General features: G+C 44.4%; 1 protein-coding gene across 1 annotated transcript in view; it reads left to right on the plus strand.

Moving 5' to 3' along the window:
- The window catches only part of DNER (delta/notch like EGF repeat containing), a gene marked incomplete at its 5' end in the record, with an annotated part of 323,030 nt that overhangs the window by 164,629 nt on the left and 141,978 nt on the right, over nt 1-16,423 (plus strand). Inside the window, one exon of the mRNA XM_082657723.1 lies at nt 3,569-3,714. Within this exon, the coding sequence (XP_082513849.1) occupies nt 3,569-3,714 (146 nt within the window). The remainder of the gene's footprint in view (nt 1-3,568; nt 3,715-16,423) is intronic.

Here is a 16,423-nt window from a genome sequence, read left to right on the forward strand (position 1 = left end):
CAAATGTTGTTGCGTTTAATGTTGTCCCAGAGGTCTCTTAGGCTGTCTTCATTTCTTTTCATTCTTTATTCTGTTTCATAGCAGTGAATTCCACCATTCTGTCTTCCAGGTCGCTTATCTGTTCTTCTGCCTCAGTTATTCTGCTATTGATTCCTTCTAGTGTAGTTTTCATTTCAGTTATTGTATCGTTCATCTCTGTTTGTTCTTTAATTCTTCTAGGTGTTTGTTAAACATGTCTTGCATTTTCTCAGTCTTTGCCTCCATTCTTTTCCTGAGGTCCTGGATCATCTTCACTATCATTATTCTGAATTCTTTTTCTGGGAGGTTGCCTATCTCCACTTCATTTAGTTGTTTTTCTGGGGTTTTATCTTGTTCCTTCATCTGGTGCATAGCCCTCTGCCTTTTCATCTTGTCTGTGTTTCTGTGAATGTGGTTTTTGTTCCACAGACTGCAGGATTGTAGTTCTTCTTGCTTCTGCTGTCTGCCCTCTGGTGGATGAGGCTATCTAAGAGGCTTGTGCAAGTTTCCTGATGGGAGGGACTGGTGGTGGGTAGAGCTGACTGTTGCTCTGGTGGGTAGAGCTCAGTAACACTTTAATCCACTTGACTACTGATGGGTGGGGCAGGGTTCCCTCCCTGTTGGTTGTTTGACCTGAGGCAACCCAACACTGGAGCCTACCTGGGCTCTTTGGTGGGGCTAATGGCAGCCTCTTGGAGGGCTCACACCAAGGAGTACTTCGAAGAACTTCTGCTGCTAGTGTCCTTGTCCCCACGGTGAGCCACAGCCACCCCCCGCCTCTGGAGGAGACCCTCCAACACTAGCAGGTAGGTCTGGTTCAGTCTCCCCAGGGGTCACTGCTCCTTCCCATGGGTCCCAATGTGCACAGTACTTTGTGTGTGCCCTCCAAGAGTGGAGTCTCTGTTTCCCCCAGTCCTGTCAAAGTCCTTCAGTCAAATCCCACTAGTCTTCGAAGTGCGATTCTCTAGGAATTCCTCCTCCCGTAGTCGGACCCCCAGGTTGGGAACCTGACGTGGGGCTCAGAACCTTCACTCCAGTGGGTGGACTTCTGTGGTTTAAGTGTTCTCCAGTCTGTGAGTCACCCACCCAGCAGTTATTGGATTTGATTTTACTGTGATTGCGCCCCTCCTACTGTCTCATTGTGGCTTCTCCTTTGTCTTTGGATGTGGGATACCTTTTTTGGTGAGTTCCAGTGTCTTCCTGTTGATGATTGTCCAGCAGTTAGTTGTGATTCTGGTGTTCTCACAAGAGGGAGTGAGAGCACGTCCTTATACTCCGCCATCTTGGTTCAGGGCCACCTCAGTTGAATTTCTACTGGCTCAGTAAATTTAACAGTTGAAAAGAATTTTTAAAATAACCTTTGGAGAGAGGCCTCTTCTAGAGAATTATAGAGCATTCTGCGATCTAAATGCTTAGTAAGGAGACAGATGGTATAGATTTTTCAAATAATTTAATGTGAAGCTAGAGAACAGAGCAAAGAGATGAAAACTACCTTTATAATTACTACCTGATTTTTACCTCCTCTACTTTATGTGTAAAAATGTCTTTTAAAATAAGAATTCCGGTAGCACTTCTACATTGTAGCAGGCTCTATTTCTCTATCAAAGTTGATAAGCAGTTTTTTTAGTAAACTGGAATTTATGTATTCTAATGATGGCTCTTCTTCCAAGTGGACTTGTTGGATGATAACACATTCTGGAAACTCCTCTTTGGGACTTGCCTTTACTGCTCTGGTCCTATGTGCACCTGTATCCTGACTTCCTACTTGCCACTTCTCTGAGACTTGTCCCTTGCCCTCAAGGAAGTTTCAGTAAAGGTGTTTCGACACGTAACCATCCAAGACATAAAATAATCAGGGACCTGTAGGAACAGTATGTACTTGAGTGCAGGTGGACATGATCGAGCTGGGAGGGGGCTGGGGTATTGGGGAAAGACTTGTGACTAGGATGAGAACTGAGCTATGATCACTGGAGAAGGATCACAGTGTATTCCAGGCAAAGAGGCACCATGGGAACGTTTACAGAGTTGGAATGAGCAGGGCATTTGCAGGTGCCGGGAGGAGGTTTGAGGTGTCTGTGTGATGCGGGACCGTGACCAAGAAGTAGAAAGCTCTACAAAGGAGATGTGTTTGCCTAAACCGTCCTTTTCATTCTGTCCCAAAGCCAATTTACCATAAAGTTTTCAATAGGAAATCTTAGGAAGAAAGCAACTAGTTCTCTGTGGATGTAAAATACTACTCCGTGTCAGACCAGCAGTGCCTGTCTTCACTGAGACACTAAGAGATACTTGGCTCCTAATTCCAAACTTGAAGTTGAGGTGTGTCTCCACTCCACTCGGACTTGCACAAATTTCCCAACATAACCTTGATGCTTGTGAACAGGATTAAATCCTCTGCTGCTGTTTTGAACCCATCTTCTGCCTGCTAAAAACATCCCTTGCACTAATGTAGTGCTTTGCCCTTTGCAGATTTGTCCCTGCATGTTCCTTAGGGTCCAAGGAGCAGGGTGATCATGTTGCCCCATTGCCCAGACAGCCTCACTTCCTGCCTGTGTCCAGCTGTCATCATAAAAAGCATTCTTTTTTGATGTGAAAAGAGTCCCAGAAAAAAAGAAAATTGGGGCTTAGAGAGGCATGGCTGTCTAGAATCATTTCCACCCCCTTGTCTTAAGCACCTTTTCTGGGTAATGCAGGAGTCTTTCTCCTGGGTGATGCAGGTGTTAATTATAAGTTGTTCATTTTGAAGTTAAAAATCATTCCTAAATAAATGAATATTCTGATTAGAAAAAGGTACACTCTCTTAATGAAATAATTATATCACTGGTGCACAATACTTACAGTATTATTTCCTCATGCCAGTTGGAGACTATTATTTATTCCATATTTATTGCTACCAACTATGTACAAATAGCTGCACTTGACATAAAGATCATTCAGGGATAAATAGGACACATTAATGCTTTTGTGATCAGTATTCAACTATGATTGGTCCTGTTTTATTAGATGGTTAAAACCACATAACTGAAATTGATACAGCACAGTCAGATTGGTGACCAAGTAGATATTTATGAAAAAACCCAACATAGAATGTGACCCATGTTGCATGCCCACTCTTGAGGGCACGGAGCTGCTCGGGCAGACCCGTAGAGCAGGGTGGGTAGGGGAGATTTAGTGCTTGCGACTAATCAGAGCAGCCAGGAAGACAGAGAGTAGGGAGATGCAAGCACGTGGCTTGCCAGGGAAAAGACGAGTTCAAAAGCAGAGAGAATTCTAAGGTGCTAATGCAGGGATGGAATTCAGAGACAGGTGGCCCACAGAGGGCAGGAACAGGAGCAAAGCAAAGCAGCTAAGGTGATGACGGAGTGCCTGTTGCTCCTTTTCCTTGGCGACCGGCATCCCTCATGATGCTTGGGAAGAGTAGCCTACCTTAAAGGCCTAACTTACTGCATTTTGTTTTGTTTGCCATACTTGAATGTTGTGTAAACTGTAGTCATAGTCTTGTCAGAAGAATGTTGGTTGGCTTTACATTTACTATTGTCCCATTTTCTTTTAGGTTTTGTGAATGATTCTATTACTAAATCTATCGTGGCTTTGCGCTTGACTCTGGTGGTGAAGGCCAGCACCTGTGCACCAGGAGAGAGCCACGCAAATGACCTGGAGTGCTCGGGGAGAGGAAGGTGCACCACGAAGCCATCAGAGGTGAGGGGACACCTGGGAGCTTTAAAAATGTATATTTACATAAGGCTATATTTACATATAAACACACGCACACATATATATATACACACACATATATACGTACACAGACACATATACACACACATATACACACACCTACACACACACACATACATATACATATGTGTCTATGTGTATATATATATATAAAGGAGGAAGGAGGAGAGAGCAAGTGCATTTGCTGAAAGTCTCCCCGAATTTCTGGTTTTAATTATTTGTATGCAACATATAGATATATAAATTTCCATATAATTTTTAAACGAAGTACTAAAAAAGTTGTGCAGTGCTGGACCTCCTCATTTTGGTATCACGTAAGGATTTTGTGAGAAGTATTATCATATCTGGTAGCAGAATTGAGAAGCGGAAGAAAGAAAAGCTAAGACAGAGTCATCTCTTTCCCAGTTGCGACCCAATTCCCTCCTTAGACTTTGCACGTCTCCAGGGCCGACAGCAGAGTTACAGAAGTAAAGGAAAAGTAAGAGGAGGAACGGGGGGGAGGTAGGGGCTAGAAGGCTGACTCACTGTGTGTGGCCTTCGTGGACCAGCGCCATCAACTCTGGAAGACCTGAGCCCCGTCCCCTCTTCTTTTTAGCAGCTGAGGTCACGTGGGCAGGGGGCAGGGGCTGTCCCAAGTGACGGGGACCAAGAGTCAGACCAGGAAAGGACCAGCCATCCCGGAAGCTAGTCTCCATCACTATAGGGCTCCCTTAGAACAATCTTGGCAGGTGGAGTCCAGGCTCCACCCGATCAGGGTGAGACGGGGAGACTCTGCACCTTACCAGGGGCCCTGTTCCATTAAGGGACTCCCATCTGTCTCACCACTTGCTACGTCCAACTCCCGCATCTTTCTCTCCATTCCCCTCTCCCCAGTTCTACACAGATTTATATTGAGGTTCATGCTACATGAAAGTGGGTTCCCCAAATCCCCAAAGAGCATGGTTTATTTTAGACCAATGTGAAGGGTAACACAGGTAAATTTTCTTTGGTGACACCTCCTTGTGGTAATGTCAGCACGTGCAGTAGCAGTGGTGTGAACTTAGACGTGAGAGGTCTGGGGCTAATGGACTAAAGGGCTGTTGAAGACACTTTCGAGTACTGCTCATGTTGTCTTGGGAAACCTATGTCTTCGATGTAACATTGCAGGGGCTTAAATATACCATTTTCTTGTAAGATGTCCCCTGTAGGAGGCAGAATATGGTTAGGAACCCAAGAAAGTAGCAGGGATAATAATTTCTAATAAATCTTTGAAAAGGGGCACGAGGGTAAACCAAAGCCACAGCCAGATCCCTGGGGGAAGGGAGAGTGACTGGCACGAAGCCAGGAGGTGAAGCGTGAGATTTCTTTCACAAGCCGAGCCTGCCCTGTAGGTCCCGTTTTCTTCTGTCTCGGCCAACTTGGGCTTGCCTCGTTTCTGTCCTGAGGGGAAGCTTTATTTATCAACTCCTTCTATGCAAAAATAAACAAAGTAAAGGGTATTGAGTGTTCTTCTATGACCATCAAGGCTAGGGAGGGGTACAAAAACGTGGAAGCAGTGGCGAACTTATCTGATTAGGAGATTCAAGCTATGTCAGATGGAAGGAGTGGGGAGCTTATCTGATAAGGAGGTTCTAGAAGAGGTGAACCTGAGAGGCTGAGGAATGCAACTGCTCGAGGTGGAAGAGGTCAGACCCTCCAAGTGAGGCTGCAAAGCGGAGGCACACGGGTCTTGCCCAAATTCATTCTTAATATTCCCGGTGAACAATTCTGCGGCCCCATTAGCCCTTGAAAAGATCATATTGGTGACAGAGAAACGTCTTCAACGAGGGACCGAGGGCTATCTTTAGAATCTCGGGCTGACACAGTGGTTGAGACACCTTGTGCACTTTCTCTTTAATGGATGACGCTTCCGGGGAAACTTTTCATCCGAAAAGCAGTCACCCTGTTATCTTAACACATGCGTGTTGGTGGCGTGCAGCCTGCCCGGGAGTCTCATCTGTGTGAAAGCTCTAGCTAAGAGGCTCTGCCTGGTGGCTTAGAATGGACTCGTTGCAAAGGCAGTAGCAGTATTGAGCACCTGGCACGTAACTTGGCAAACGTTGCCAGAGTGCTTTGTTTTTTTGTGAGAAAATGACTCAAAAGCCTTGGAATCCATGCTAATATCAGCACAGCTCCGTTATGGGTACCAGCTCCCGAGTGCCCCTTCCCGAGATAACCCCTCTGCCCCCTGCCCCTACCTCCCAGTTCCACACCAGGTGCTTCTAAAGTATAGAACTCTGCTGTTGTTGATTCTGTCAAAGCCTGCATTTACCTTCAGTGAATTTAAGGAAACTGTGGCCAGTCATCCTGTCTGAGACATGATAATTACCCCTGGTGACTCTAAGCAAGTGATCAGGCCGGAATTACCATGTCCATTTACAGACCTACCACATTGTTATCTTGATGAGAAACATCTGGAGGTCAGTCTTACTGTTCCCCAAAAGACGCTGGGGGGTTGAAGAGCCACGGCAGCAGTGGGAATGGGAAGGCGGGGCATCTTTTCTGTGTCCACTCGAGTCCCGTGGTTTTCTGTGATTGTTGTTTTGGCTGTTGTAGCAGCTTACGCTGTTGCTAGCAATAAAAGATTGTTGTTCTCAAGTTTCTTTCTTTTTACTGTTTCTCAAAATTAGGAGTTACGTAGCCCAGCCTTCCACCTAATGCAAGAATCTGTCGTACCAAACGAAAAGAACTGTATTTGGTGGTTTAATTTTATTGTTTCTCATCATTTTTATATCTTTTTGTTAGATCATTCATCAAGATAAAAGCAATTCTGTTACTTCCACACTACTCTCATTTTGTAATGGGACTCATTTCTCTTTTGTTAGATGTGCTTTGGCTGGAGGATATTTCACAGTTTTGAGTGATGGGTGGTTTGTGATAAAGCTTTTGCTTGCTGTTCTTAGATATCCCACCAACCTGGGAAGGTCTTTTAAAATGTTTACTATAGGGCTTCCCTGGTGGCGCAGTGGTTGGGAGTCCGCCTGCCGATGCAGGGGACACGGGTTCATGCCCCAGTCCGGGAAGATCCCACATGCCGCGGAGCAGCTGGGCCTGTGAACCATGGCTGCTGAGCCTGTGCATCCGGAGCCTGTGCTCCAGAACGGGAGAGGCCACAACAGTGAGAGGCCCGCGTACCGCAAAAAAAAAAAAAAAAAAAAGTTTACTGTAACACTGTAGTATTTGAAAACTGCTTTTGTTACAAGGGTTGATTCTTATCTTCTCTTTATGAAAAAAAATTTGACTGTTGACCACTACTTCTTCTTGAACTTTGTCACCAAGGTTGGCTGCTGCCTATTTTAATGATTCCTTAATTACCTTATAGGTGACTGTCAGGGCTCTTTGCTGGTGTGGGCCTTCAGCCTTCTTTAGATCCATTTGGGTTCCATGACCCTGTCTCTCAAGAGCATGAGATGTGTATTAATCAGGGTTCTCCAGAGAACTAGAACCAAGAGGATATATCTCTATCTCTCTCTCTGTAGGTATATATATGATATCTATGTGTATATATAGATTTAAAATTTATGTATGTAATTTTAATGTTTATTATATATATGTACATGCACACACACACACACACACATATATATATATAAATCAATCAATTAAGGAGATTTATTTTGAGGAATTGGTTCATTGTGGCTCTACCATTATGGCGTCTTGGGGAATCCAAAATCTGATGAGGAAGGCGCTGGAGACTCAGGAAGGAGTTGCAGTTCTAGTACAGAGACAGTCTGCTGGTGAACCAGGAAGAGCTGATGTTGCAGGAGAAGTCTGAAGGCAGAATTCCTCTTGCTGGGGGAGGTCAGCCTTTTGTTCCATTCAGACCTTAACTGATTGGACGAGGCCCACCCTTATTGTGGAGGGCAATCTGCTTTACTCTAAATCCACCGGTTTAAATGTAAATCTCATCCAAACATACCCTCACAGAAACATCCAGAATAATGTTTGATCAGTTATTTAGACACCATGGCCCATCCAAGTTGACACACAAAATTAACCATCACAAGATTCTCTCCACTTTTTTTCTCTGATTCATTATTGCTCCCTTTCTACCCAATTGCACCTTTTGCCCAACAAAGTTAAAGGATTGGTTTTAAATTTTACTTTGCCTAAGATTTACCTGAGGCCCTTGACAAAAGTCATATTCCAGGCCCACCACTCAGATCATGATGCCTTTTGTTGGGCAGCCAGGCAATTCTGATGCAAAAGTTGACAGTGGATCATAATTCTGGAAATAGAGGTCTCAAGAGCCATGCTTACCGTCTTCCTGTTCTTGCTGATTCCCTAAAGCAAATATGGACCGTATTTTTATTCCAAGATTTCATTGTTAATAATTTCAAGGTCACGCGAAGCCAGTCAAAAAGATAAATGCTGTTAAGTGATATAATGGTTCAGTCCATATCACAAAGCTTTCCTATTCGTTGGCCCTGGTCTATATTGATAGGTGAATGGGGTCAGGCCTCCATTCTTAGAAGATTCCTTAGAAACCTGTCTAGTGCCTGCCTTCTGAATCCATCATCCTTAGGCTGTTTAGATGGGAAACTAGAGCTGACTACTCAGACTTTGTTTTGAGAAAGAATTGAGCCGGCCTCATGGCAAGGAGCCATTCTTAATCCCTTCTAGAGCTGGTGGCTTAGTTCTGTCTTGAGGTGTGGGCCCGTGCATGAGCAGAGCGCTGGAGTGTTGACTTCCGGAGATTCCTGACCTTCTGTGACCTCCCTCCCTCCTCTTGGAAGGCAAAGGCTCAAGCCCTAGGAAGTCCTGGTCTTCCTGCAGATGAGTGTTTCCGGTTAGGTTGGGTTTAGAAATAAGTCATTGGCCTGAACCGGTTGCTTTATCTGTTGCTTGATAACACCTGCTGTCCTTGCTCTACACCCCATGTGGTCTAGGTAAGGGCCACTATCCTTCCAGGAGCTGTCTGTCTCCTAGCAGCGTGCCTGTCCATCTTTTTCCCTTTTTCAAAAGCTTTTGCCCCTTTGGCAGGGCTCCCAGTGAATTCCCGTTTCTGAGGTTTGTTTCCTTCAGCTCTGACTCACAGAGCAGAGCAACGAGCCAGCCGTGAGTTGGGCGCCTGGTCACCTTCCAGCCTCGGCCCCTCTCTCAACCCCTGCACGTCCCGCCCTCCCCGTCCCGATTCCTCTCTCGCATCTCCCTGGTTTTGCTCATGCTGTTTCCTCCATCTGGAATGCTCAGCTGCCCTCTGCCCCCTGCCCTTCCACCTGCCCAAATATATTTCAGGCTCAGCTCAAAATCTTTTTGCTTCTGGAAGCTGTCCCTCATCCCCCAGTGCAAACTCCCTCCTCTCAAGCCCTGTACATTTTATTTTTCTTATGAGACACATGGCATTTGGTTTATGCTTCTATTTCATACACACGTTATTACTTGTGTTCACTTTAGTTCACATGCCACTTCCCGGGCAGAGTCACTGCTTGTCATGGACCTGGTACTGCCCTAGGCTCTGGGGGATGCTCATATAAGACATGCCCTTTGGGAAGGAGCTGGGAGGTTCAGGAGCTGGGAGCTGGACAGTAAATCATGGATTAGAGCAGTGGGAATGTGTGCTTTGGGAGAGTCTTGTAGGTGTGTTCTGGGAGCCCAGAGAAACATCCAGCTCAGACGTGGGATCATTGGGAGTTTCCCAGGGACATTTCAGATGGTGAGTTCCTTGACATTAGGAGTCACATCTGCTCCCCTTGGTATCCATTCTAACAACTAGCAAGGTGCTTTCTGCATGGGAGATGCTCAAAAACTGCCTATGCACTAAACAAACAGAAGAAATAAAAGAACAAAGATGTGATGGGAAACCAGTTCTCTAGGTTTTCAGTTAGATATGTAATTTGGGTTATATGTTTGGTAAATATGGGAACATGAAAAGGACGTGGTGTATTTGTTTTATAAACTCATGAATCAGATTATATTTTCTGATCTAAGGCCTTCTCACAGATTGTGTGATCCAGACTGTTGCTGGAACCCCTTAGGCGCATTTTAAGCAGTATTGCCAATCCTTTCCCTATCATTTAAAAAAGAAATAGGTCAGAATAATTTGAACAAATGGAATCTTTGATGCCATTCTTTTCTTGGTTTGAAACCATTGGCGAACTCCTCTTTAGGTTAGGAAGTAGCAACGTGCCGGGGGGGCAGAAATAGATGTCATATTCTTTCGTCCATCACTTCTCTGAGAGCTAATTCTTCTGCCATCATCAGTGTGAATAAAAAGGCCCTCATGAGACCTTGAAAAGGGCCTGAGACCTGGTAGGGTTGTGAGAAAGAAATGGGGTGACAGCATAGATGAGAAAGCCCATCAAAGCATCAAAGGAAAGGCATTCACTGTATCCTTTTGAGCACTAAAATAGCAGCTGACAGAGTGTGGAGTTGCTTTTAAAAGTTCTGTTTGGTATATAGTGGGGTTAGGTCCCCCATGGTTCTGCCAGCACTGGAGAGGAATTTCTCCTTTAAGTAGGGAACAAAACACAGCAAGAGAGGGTCAGAGTAGCACACTAGTGGATGGGAAAATACTTGATGAGCCAGTGGTTAGTGACGTGACAGAAAAAAAGACTAATTTATTCTTCTAAGGGAAGGGGGGACCCTTCTCTTGACTGAACAAATAGCTTATGGACAACACTCATTAAAAGCATCTGAGCCAGAGTATAGAGGCTGAATGCCAAAATCAAGGTGTCTTGAGATCCATTTATTTGCTAATAAAAGATGGGTGATTTCTCCCACAGATTATACTTGCAGGAACCACTTTGTGGGCCTTTGAGAGAGAAAATACTTTTATGGGTAACAAAAATAGAATAATAAATATTGGAAACAGACTAAATACAGAGATCATAAAAGTAAGTTCACTAGCGGCAGGACAGGAATAAAGACACAGACGTAGAGAATGGACTTGAGGACACGGGGAGGGGGAAGGGTAAGCTGGGACAAAGCAAGAGAGAGGCATGGACATGTATACATTACCAAATGTAAAACAGATAGCTAGTGGGAAGCAGCCACATAGCACAGGGAGATCAGCTCGGTGCTTTGTGACCACCTAGAGGGGTGGGATAGGGAGGGTGGGAGGGAGACACAAGAGGGAGGGGATATGGGGATATATGTATACATATAGCTGATTCACTTTGTTATAAAGCAGAAACTAACACATCATTGTAAAGCAATTATACTCCAATAAAGATGTTAAAAAAAGAAAAAGAAAAATTATCTAAAACTTGGAAATGGGCAAACAGAAAAAAAAAAAAGTTCAGCCCAGTTGTTGCTGTTTCAATGGTCAAGGATCAGCTCGTCTAGAATTTCATGGACTTGTGTCTAAATTATAATTCTTGGTGCTAATGTAATTAAAGAGCCATTGCTGCCTTTTATGTTACAGACCGAAGGATGATCATATCTTTGCCTGCCACAAATATATGACAACATTTTGAGTCACTTATTATAAATTATTTAAAAAAATTGTGAATTATGTCCCCAAAGATAGATGTCTTGTCAAGTTTCTGTTTGGCATCAGCATTTCCCAGAAGGTTGAAATGTATCTCCCCATGCTGACACACAGTTGTAGAGGCATTATTGGCTGGTGGCATTCCAAATATGTTAGGGTGAGGATTATATCACTGGTGACGTTTCTAGGGTCATAACATTTAGAGTGGAGGGTGATTTTAGAGGCCTCTTCACCTATTTTGTTTTAAACGCCAGGAAACCGAGGTCTAAGGGAGATTTAAGCTATGTGCCCAAAGCCCAACAGCTAATTCATAGTAGAGGCAGGAGGAGAATGAAGGGAGATTTCTGGACTTTTGCTCCAGGGCTCCCCCTGCTGGGCAGTGTGGCCTCTAGCGGGACCTTCAGCATTTCAGTGTGAGTCTTGGTGCCTGTTTAGCATCTTCACGTAAAGTTTTACTGTTTACCGCAGGGAAGAATCAGGCATCATCGGGTTAAGATGATTTGACCTCGTGACCTGTTGGTTCAGCACTTCTCCAAGTTTAATGTGCACATGTGGGAATCTTGTTAAAAGTGCAGATCTGGACCAGTGGGTCTGGGGGTGGAGGCTGAGATGAGATGCTGCTAACCTTGTGAAATGCCATGGAAATCAACCAAGACATCAGAGGTCACTCAAGACCTTCCAAAGAGACTTAGAAGATTCAGCAACCTGGGTCCCATGGTTTTTTTTGGCATAAAATACAATAGGGGAGTAAGCTCTCTGGGACTCTTATTCTAGAGCAGAGTTTGAGAAAATCCCGGTATGGGTGAGATGAGGAACGCAGGGAAAGAGAAAATCCCTACAGGTGTGGCAGGCAGCCTTTTACAAGTAGCCCCAAACCTGTTCTTTTAGATTACAACCCCCCACCTCCAGGTTTACAGAGATGTAATTGACATAAGATTGCATTAGTTTCAGGTATACAACAAAATGATCCGATATATGTATATATTGTGAAACCATAATAAGTTTAGTTACCATCCATCACCACATAGTTACAATTTTTTTTCTTGTGATGAGAACTTTAAAGGTCTACTGTCTCAGAACTTGGAGATGTAAAACACAGTACTGTTAACTATAGTCGCCACGCTGTACATTACATCCCCAGGACTTACAAAGTTCCAGTTGGAAGACAGAAAAGTTCCAGGACTGTTTTCTGCAGCCCCTGATTTTACAATCTGTTCTTTACACTCTCAGTCTTTACAAAGAGGGGAGATACTCATTCTATAACTCTGTATTGGAGACAGGTAACTATTATTCTCAGATTTTAATGGCTAGCTTTTAGAATACAGAAATAAGGTTCTGACTAGACTTTTATTCCAGAGAGGAGAAAACCATCTCTTTGGAACTTGGTGAGCTTGCTTTCCTTGTCTTTCCTCTCCCTGAGATGCTTATCCTTTTGTCCTAGTTTTCAGTCCACAAGTCAGTGAGCTGAGTGGAAGCCCCTGGGAATAACGCAGCTAAGCGGCTTTGCCGCTGGCGTCTGGTGGGGCTGCACACCACGTTCTTCTTTAGGGATCTGAAAACTGTCAGCCACACTTGCTCACAAAAAACAAGTTCATTCCACTTACCATCTTGGAGAGTCATTTACTTCTCCCCATTTCCATCCCTCATCCAATGTTCTGTGAGCACCTCTAAGTGTCAGGCACGGAGCTTCACCCCAGCAAAACAGGGCGAGGAAAACCACCAGGGTCTCTGCTCTCTTGATGTCAAAAGTCAGAAAACTGGCTTTGGAAATCACTGAACTTGACCTTCCCCTGATGCCCAAATCTCCTCTGAAACATTATCGACTTCCTCAGCCTCTAATTAAATATCTAGCCAGTGACCATCTGCAGCAATTGGGTACTGCTTTCAGACTTTGAGGAGGAAAAAACCCTTTGAATGTTCCCCACCATGTTCTTAGTATGGCTTTAAAGTATAAATGGACTCATCTGTTTCCCTGAAGTCGAGGAAATTAGAGCTTCGGTTTGATTCTGGTGTTTGCCCCATTCCTTCTGCGACATCCTCTTGCGTTTCAGGAATCAGTGAGTGGGGTTGGTGAATGGCTCTGCAGTTTATCCTTCCCAGTTGTGGAGTGTTAGGTGGTTGGGAGTGAAAGTCATGTGTTAGGGGTTAGTGCAGCATAATTTTTCCCAAACCAGACAGAGACACCAGAGAGCTCTGGGTGTATGTTACTAACGTGTCTTAATGGCGCGCAGCGTTAGGGGTTTCGACATGGTATTATTTGAAATCTCCTGGCCCTCCTGGCCCAAAATAGCTCCCCAGTGGCCTCCCTTGTCCTTTTTCTTTAGATCTTGGCCCATTTTTCTACCTGCCGAGTCACAGACTCACTTGAGGATTTGTCCACTGGATGCAACGTTTGTAGTTTTATGTCCCAAACTCACCCAGTGGTTTTCTGACTTTTTGGTGTCGGCACTCCTTTCCATTCTTAGAAGTTACTGAGGAACCCAAACAGCTTTTGTTTATTGGGCTGTTTCTGTTGACATTTACTGCATTAAGTTAAAACTGAGGAATTAAAATATTTATTATTTCATTTAATTAATAGACCCGTCACATGTTAACAAAAATAACCCTGTTTAATGAAAAGTAACCGTTTTCCAAAGCAAAAAAATTTAGTGAGAAGCGAGGCATTGCTTTTACAAATCTCTTTAACATCTGGCTTAAAAGAAGAAAAAAGCTGGATTTTTCCATTTGCTTTTACATTCAGTCTATTGCAATGTGTTGTTTTGGTTGAACTAGAGGAAGAAAATTCAGTCTCACACAGATGTTTAGTTGGAAAAAGGAGAAGTGTTTTAATAGCCTTTTCAGATAATTGTGGATATTTTTCTTTTTTAAAAAATAAATTTATTTATTTTATTTATAAAATAATTGGGTCTTCGTTGCTGTACGCGGGCTCTCTCTAGTTGCGGCGAGCGGGGACTACTCTTCATTGCGGTGCGTGGGCTTCTCAGTGCGATGGCTTCTTTTGTTGCGGAGCATGGGCTCTAGGCACATGGGCTCAGTAGTTGTGGCGCACAGGCTTAGTTGCTCCGCAGCATGTGAGATCTTCCCTGACCAGGGCTCGAACCTTTGTCGCCTCCATTGGCAGGCGGATTCTTAACCACTGTGCCACCAGGGAAACCCTGTGGATATTTTTCTTGAAAATACTTCAAAATTAGAGAAGTGACAGATTCTTAGAGGTTAATTGTATGTGGGATGTGGACCATATTAATGCTCTTGCTGTCTGTCACATTAAAATCCATTGGTATGTCTTGCTCTTTGGATCTTCTAACCATGAGTGATTTTTATAACATCACACATTGGTCATTTGGAAAATATTGGAGTTATACAGAGCTTCTAAATATTGACACATTTCATAATACAATAACAAGAAATCACATCCGTGATTGATATCGCCACCAATCTCATCAGAAGAGTCTTTAAGAATTGGTAATCTGTCAGGCTTATAATGGAAGATAAATGTTTTCCAAAATTCTAATTTTTCCTTAAAAGTTCAAATTTTATCTCTGATACCAAAAACTATTGGTTGTTTTCCTTAAAGGGACAGGCTCGCTGTGTTCACTGGAGAGGAAATATCTGCCAGAGGGCCAAGTCTGAATAACAGTACTTTGTCTGTTAGTCATTGTTTCAAGGATAAAATGTTTTCCATGAAAAACGAGATAGTTAGGTCATGGCTCTAACAATCCCATGAGTGTGTTTCTCGAGGCAGCTGCTGGGCAGCAGGCGTGCTGCTTGCAGACCTTCCATTTCATGACAGGGAATGTTGAAAAGAAGATGTGCATTCACCGTTGAGGTTTCATCAAATTTTAATTTTGATTGCCTCATCCAGGACATTCTAAGTGAGACTGGCTTTTTCCCCCCTCTCCCTGCAAAATGCCTGAAGATACTGAAGATTCAGAGATCGTTCATTGCTGCAAAGACACGGCTTTGACATGTGGGGAGGTATCAGTAGTGAAAAAGGCACACTGTGTTTTCCTATTATTATGAGATAGTTTTGACCTTGTGAACTCTGTCGACTGAAAAAAAAATGCACAACGTGAGAGTTGTGAGTTAAGTTTTACTGGGGGCAAAATGAGGACTGTGGCCTGGGAGACAGCCTCTCAGAGAGCTCTGAGGAAGTGCTCCGAAGAGGTAGGGGAGAGGTCAGTACATATGTGATTTTGGGGAAGGGGGACCCGTGCAATCAAGAACACATTTTGGCAGAAGGTTGATGCTACTCACGAGGACCACATGTCTCCGTTAATGATTTTAGTGCTTTTCTAGAGAAAAATTGGGCTCATAGAATCTTCCCCTGAAAATATCTAACTATGAAGGCTTGTTGTGCCAGTTCTTCCCAGAGCACCGAGTGCCTCCTTCCTGGTCTCCATCCCAAACTCCTTTCAGAGTGTGTTGAAGGTCAGTGGCAGCAGTGGTTAGTGACTCCATCCTTCTAGTGCCAGATGGTGAGTGATAAGTTTTAGTTGGCAACCCCCTGATAGGGTCTCGGGCCCCTTCTCCTGAGGTCTGGAAGCCACAGTTTGAGAACCCTTGTCTGGTCCAAGCTTTCCCGCTAACTTTTTTCTCTGGACCTCCTTATTGGCTTTCTGCACTTTTTTTTTTTTTTTTTTTTTGCGGTACGTGGGCCTTTCACTGTTGTGGCCTCTCCCATTGCGGAGCACAGGCTCCGGACACGCAGGCTCAGCGGGCACAGCTCACAGGCCCAGCCGCTCCGCGGCATGTGGGATCCTCCCGGACCGGGGCACGAACCCGTGTCCCCTGCATCGGCAGGCGGACTCTCAACCACTGTGCCACCAGGGAAGCCCTGCTTTCTGCACTTTTAACTTATTTTTCTGAACACTCCAGTTTAGTTTGGGACAATTCTGTTTTTTCTCTTTGCCCTTGAAAAGCACTTTGTAACTTTTGTCCCTCCTCTGTGGAGATGGCTTCTTTGTGACAACACTGGTTCAGTTGGCTCAGAGCCAGTTTGACGAGTTCTCCATCTTCGTCTGCTCCTTGACGTCCCTCCCCCCAATGCCCACCCTGGGATCAGCAGCCCACTGTCCCCCGGGTCCCCAAGGCAGAGGCTCTTCTCTTCCCTCCTTCTCTCTTCTTCCTTCTCTGCCAGCAGCCGGCAAAGAGCCACATCCAAAACCAATTGAACAGTCCCTCAAATCCTGTTAAAAGCATAAAGTGAAAGCTGGCTAATTAAAA

Source organism: Grampus griseus (genome assembly GCF_964374135.1).
Source record: "Grampus griseus genome assembly, chromosome: 7".
Taxonomy (NCBI): domain Eukaryota; kingdom Metazoa; phylum Chordata; class Mammalia; order Artiodactyla; family Delphinidae; genus Grampus; species Grampus griseus.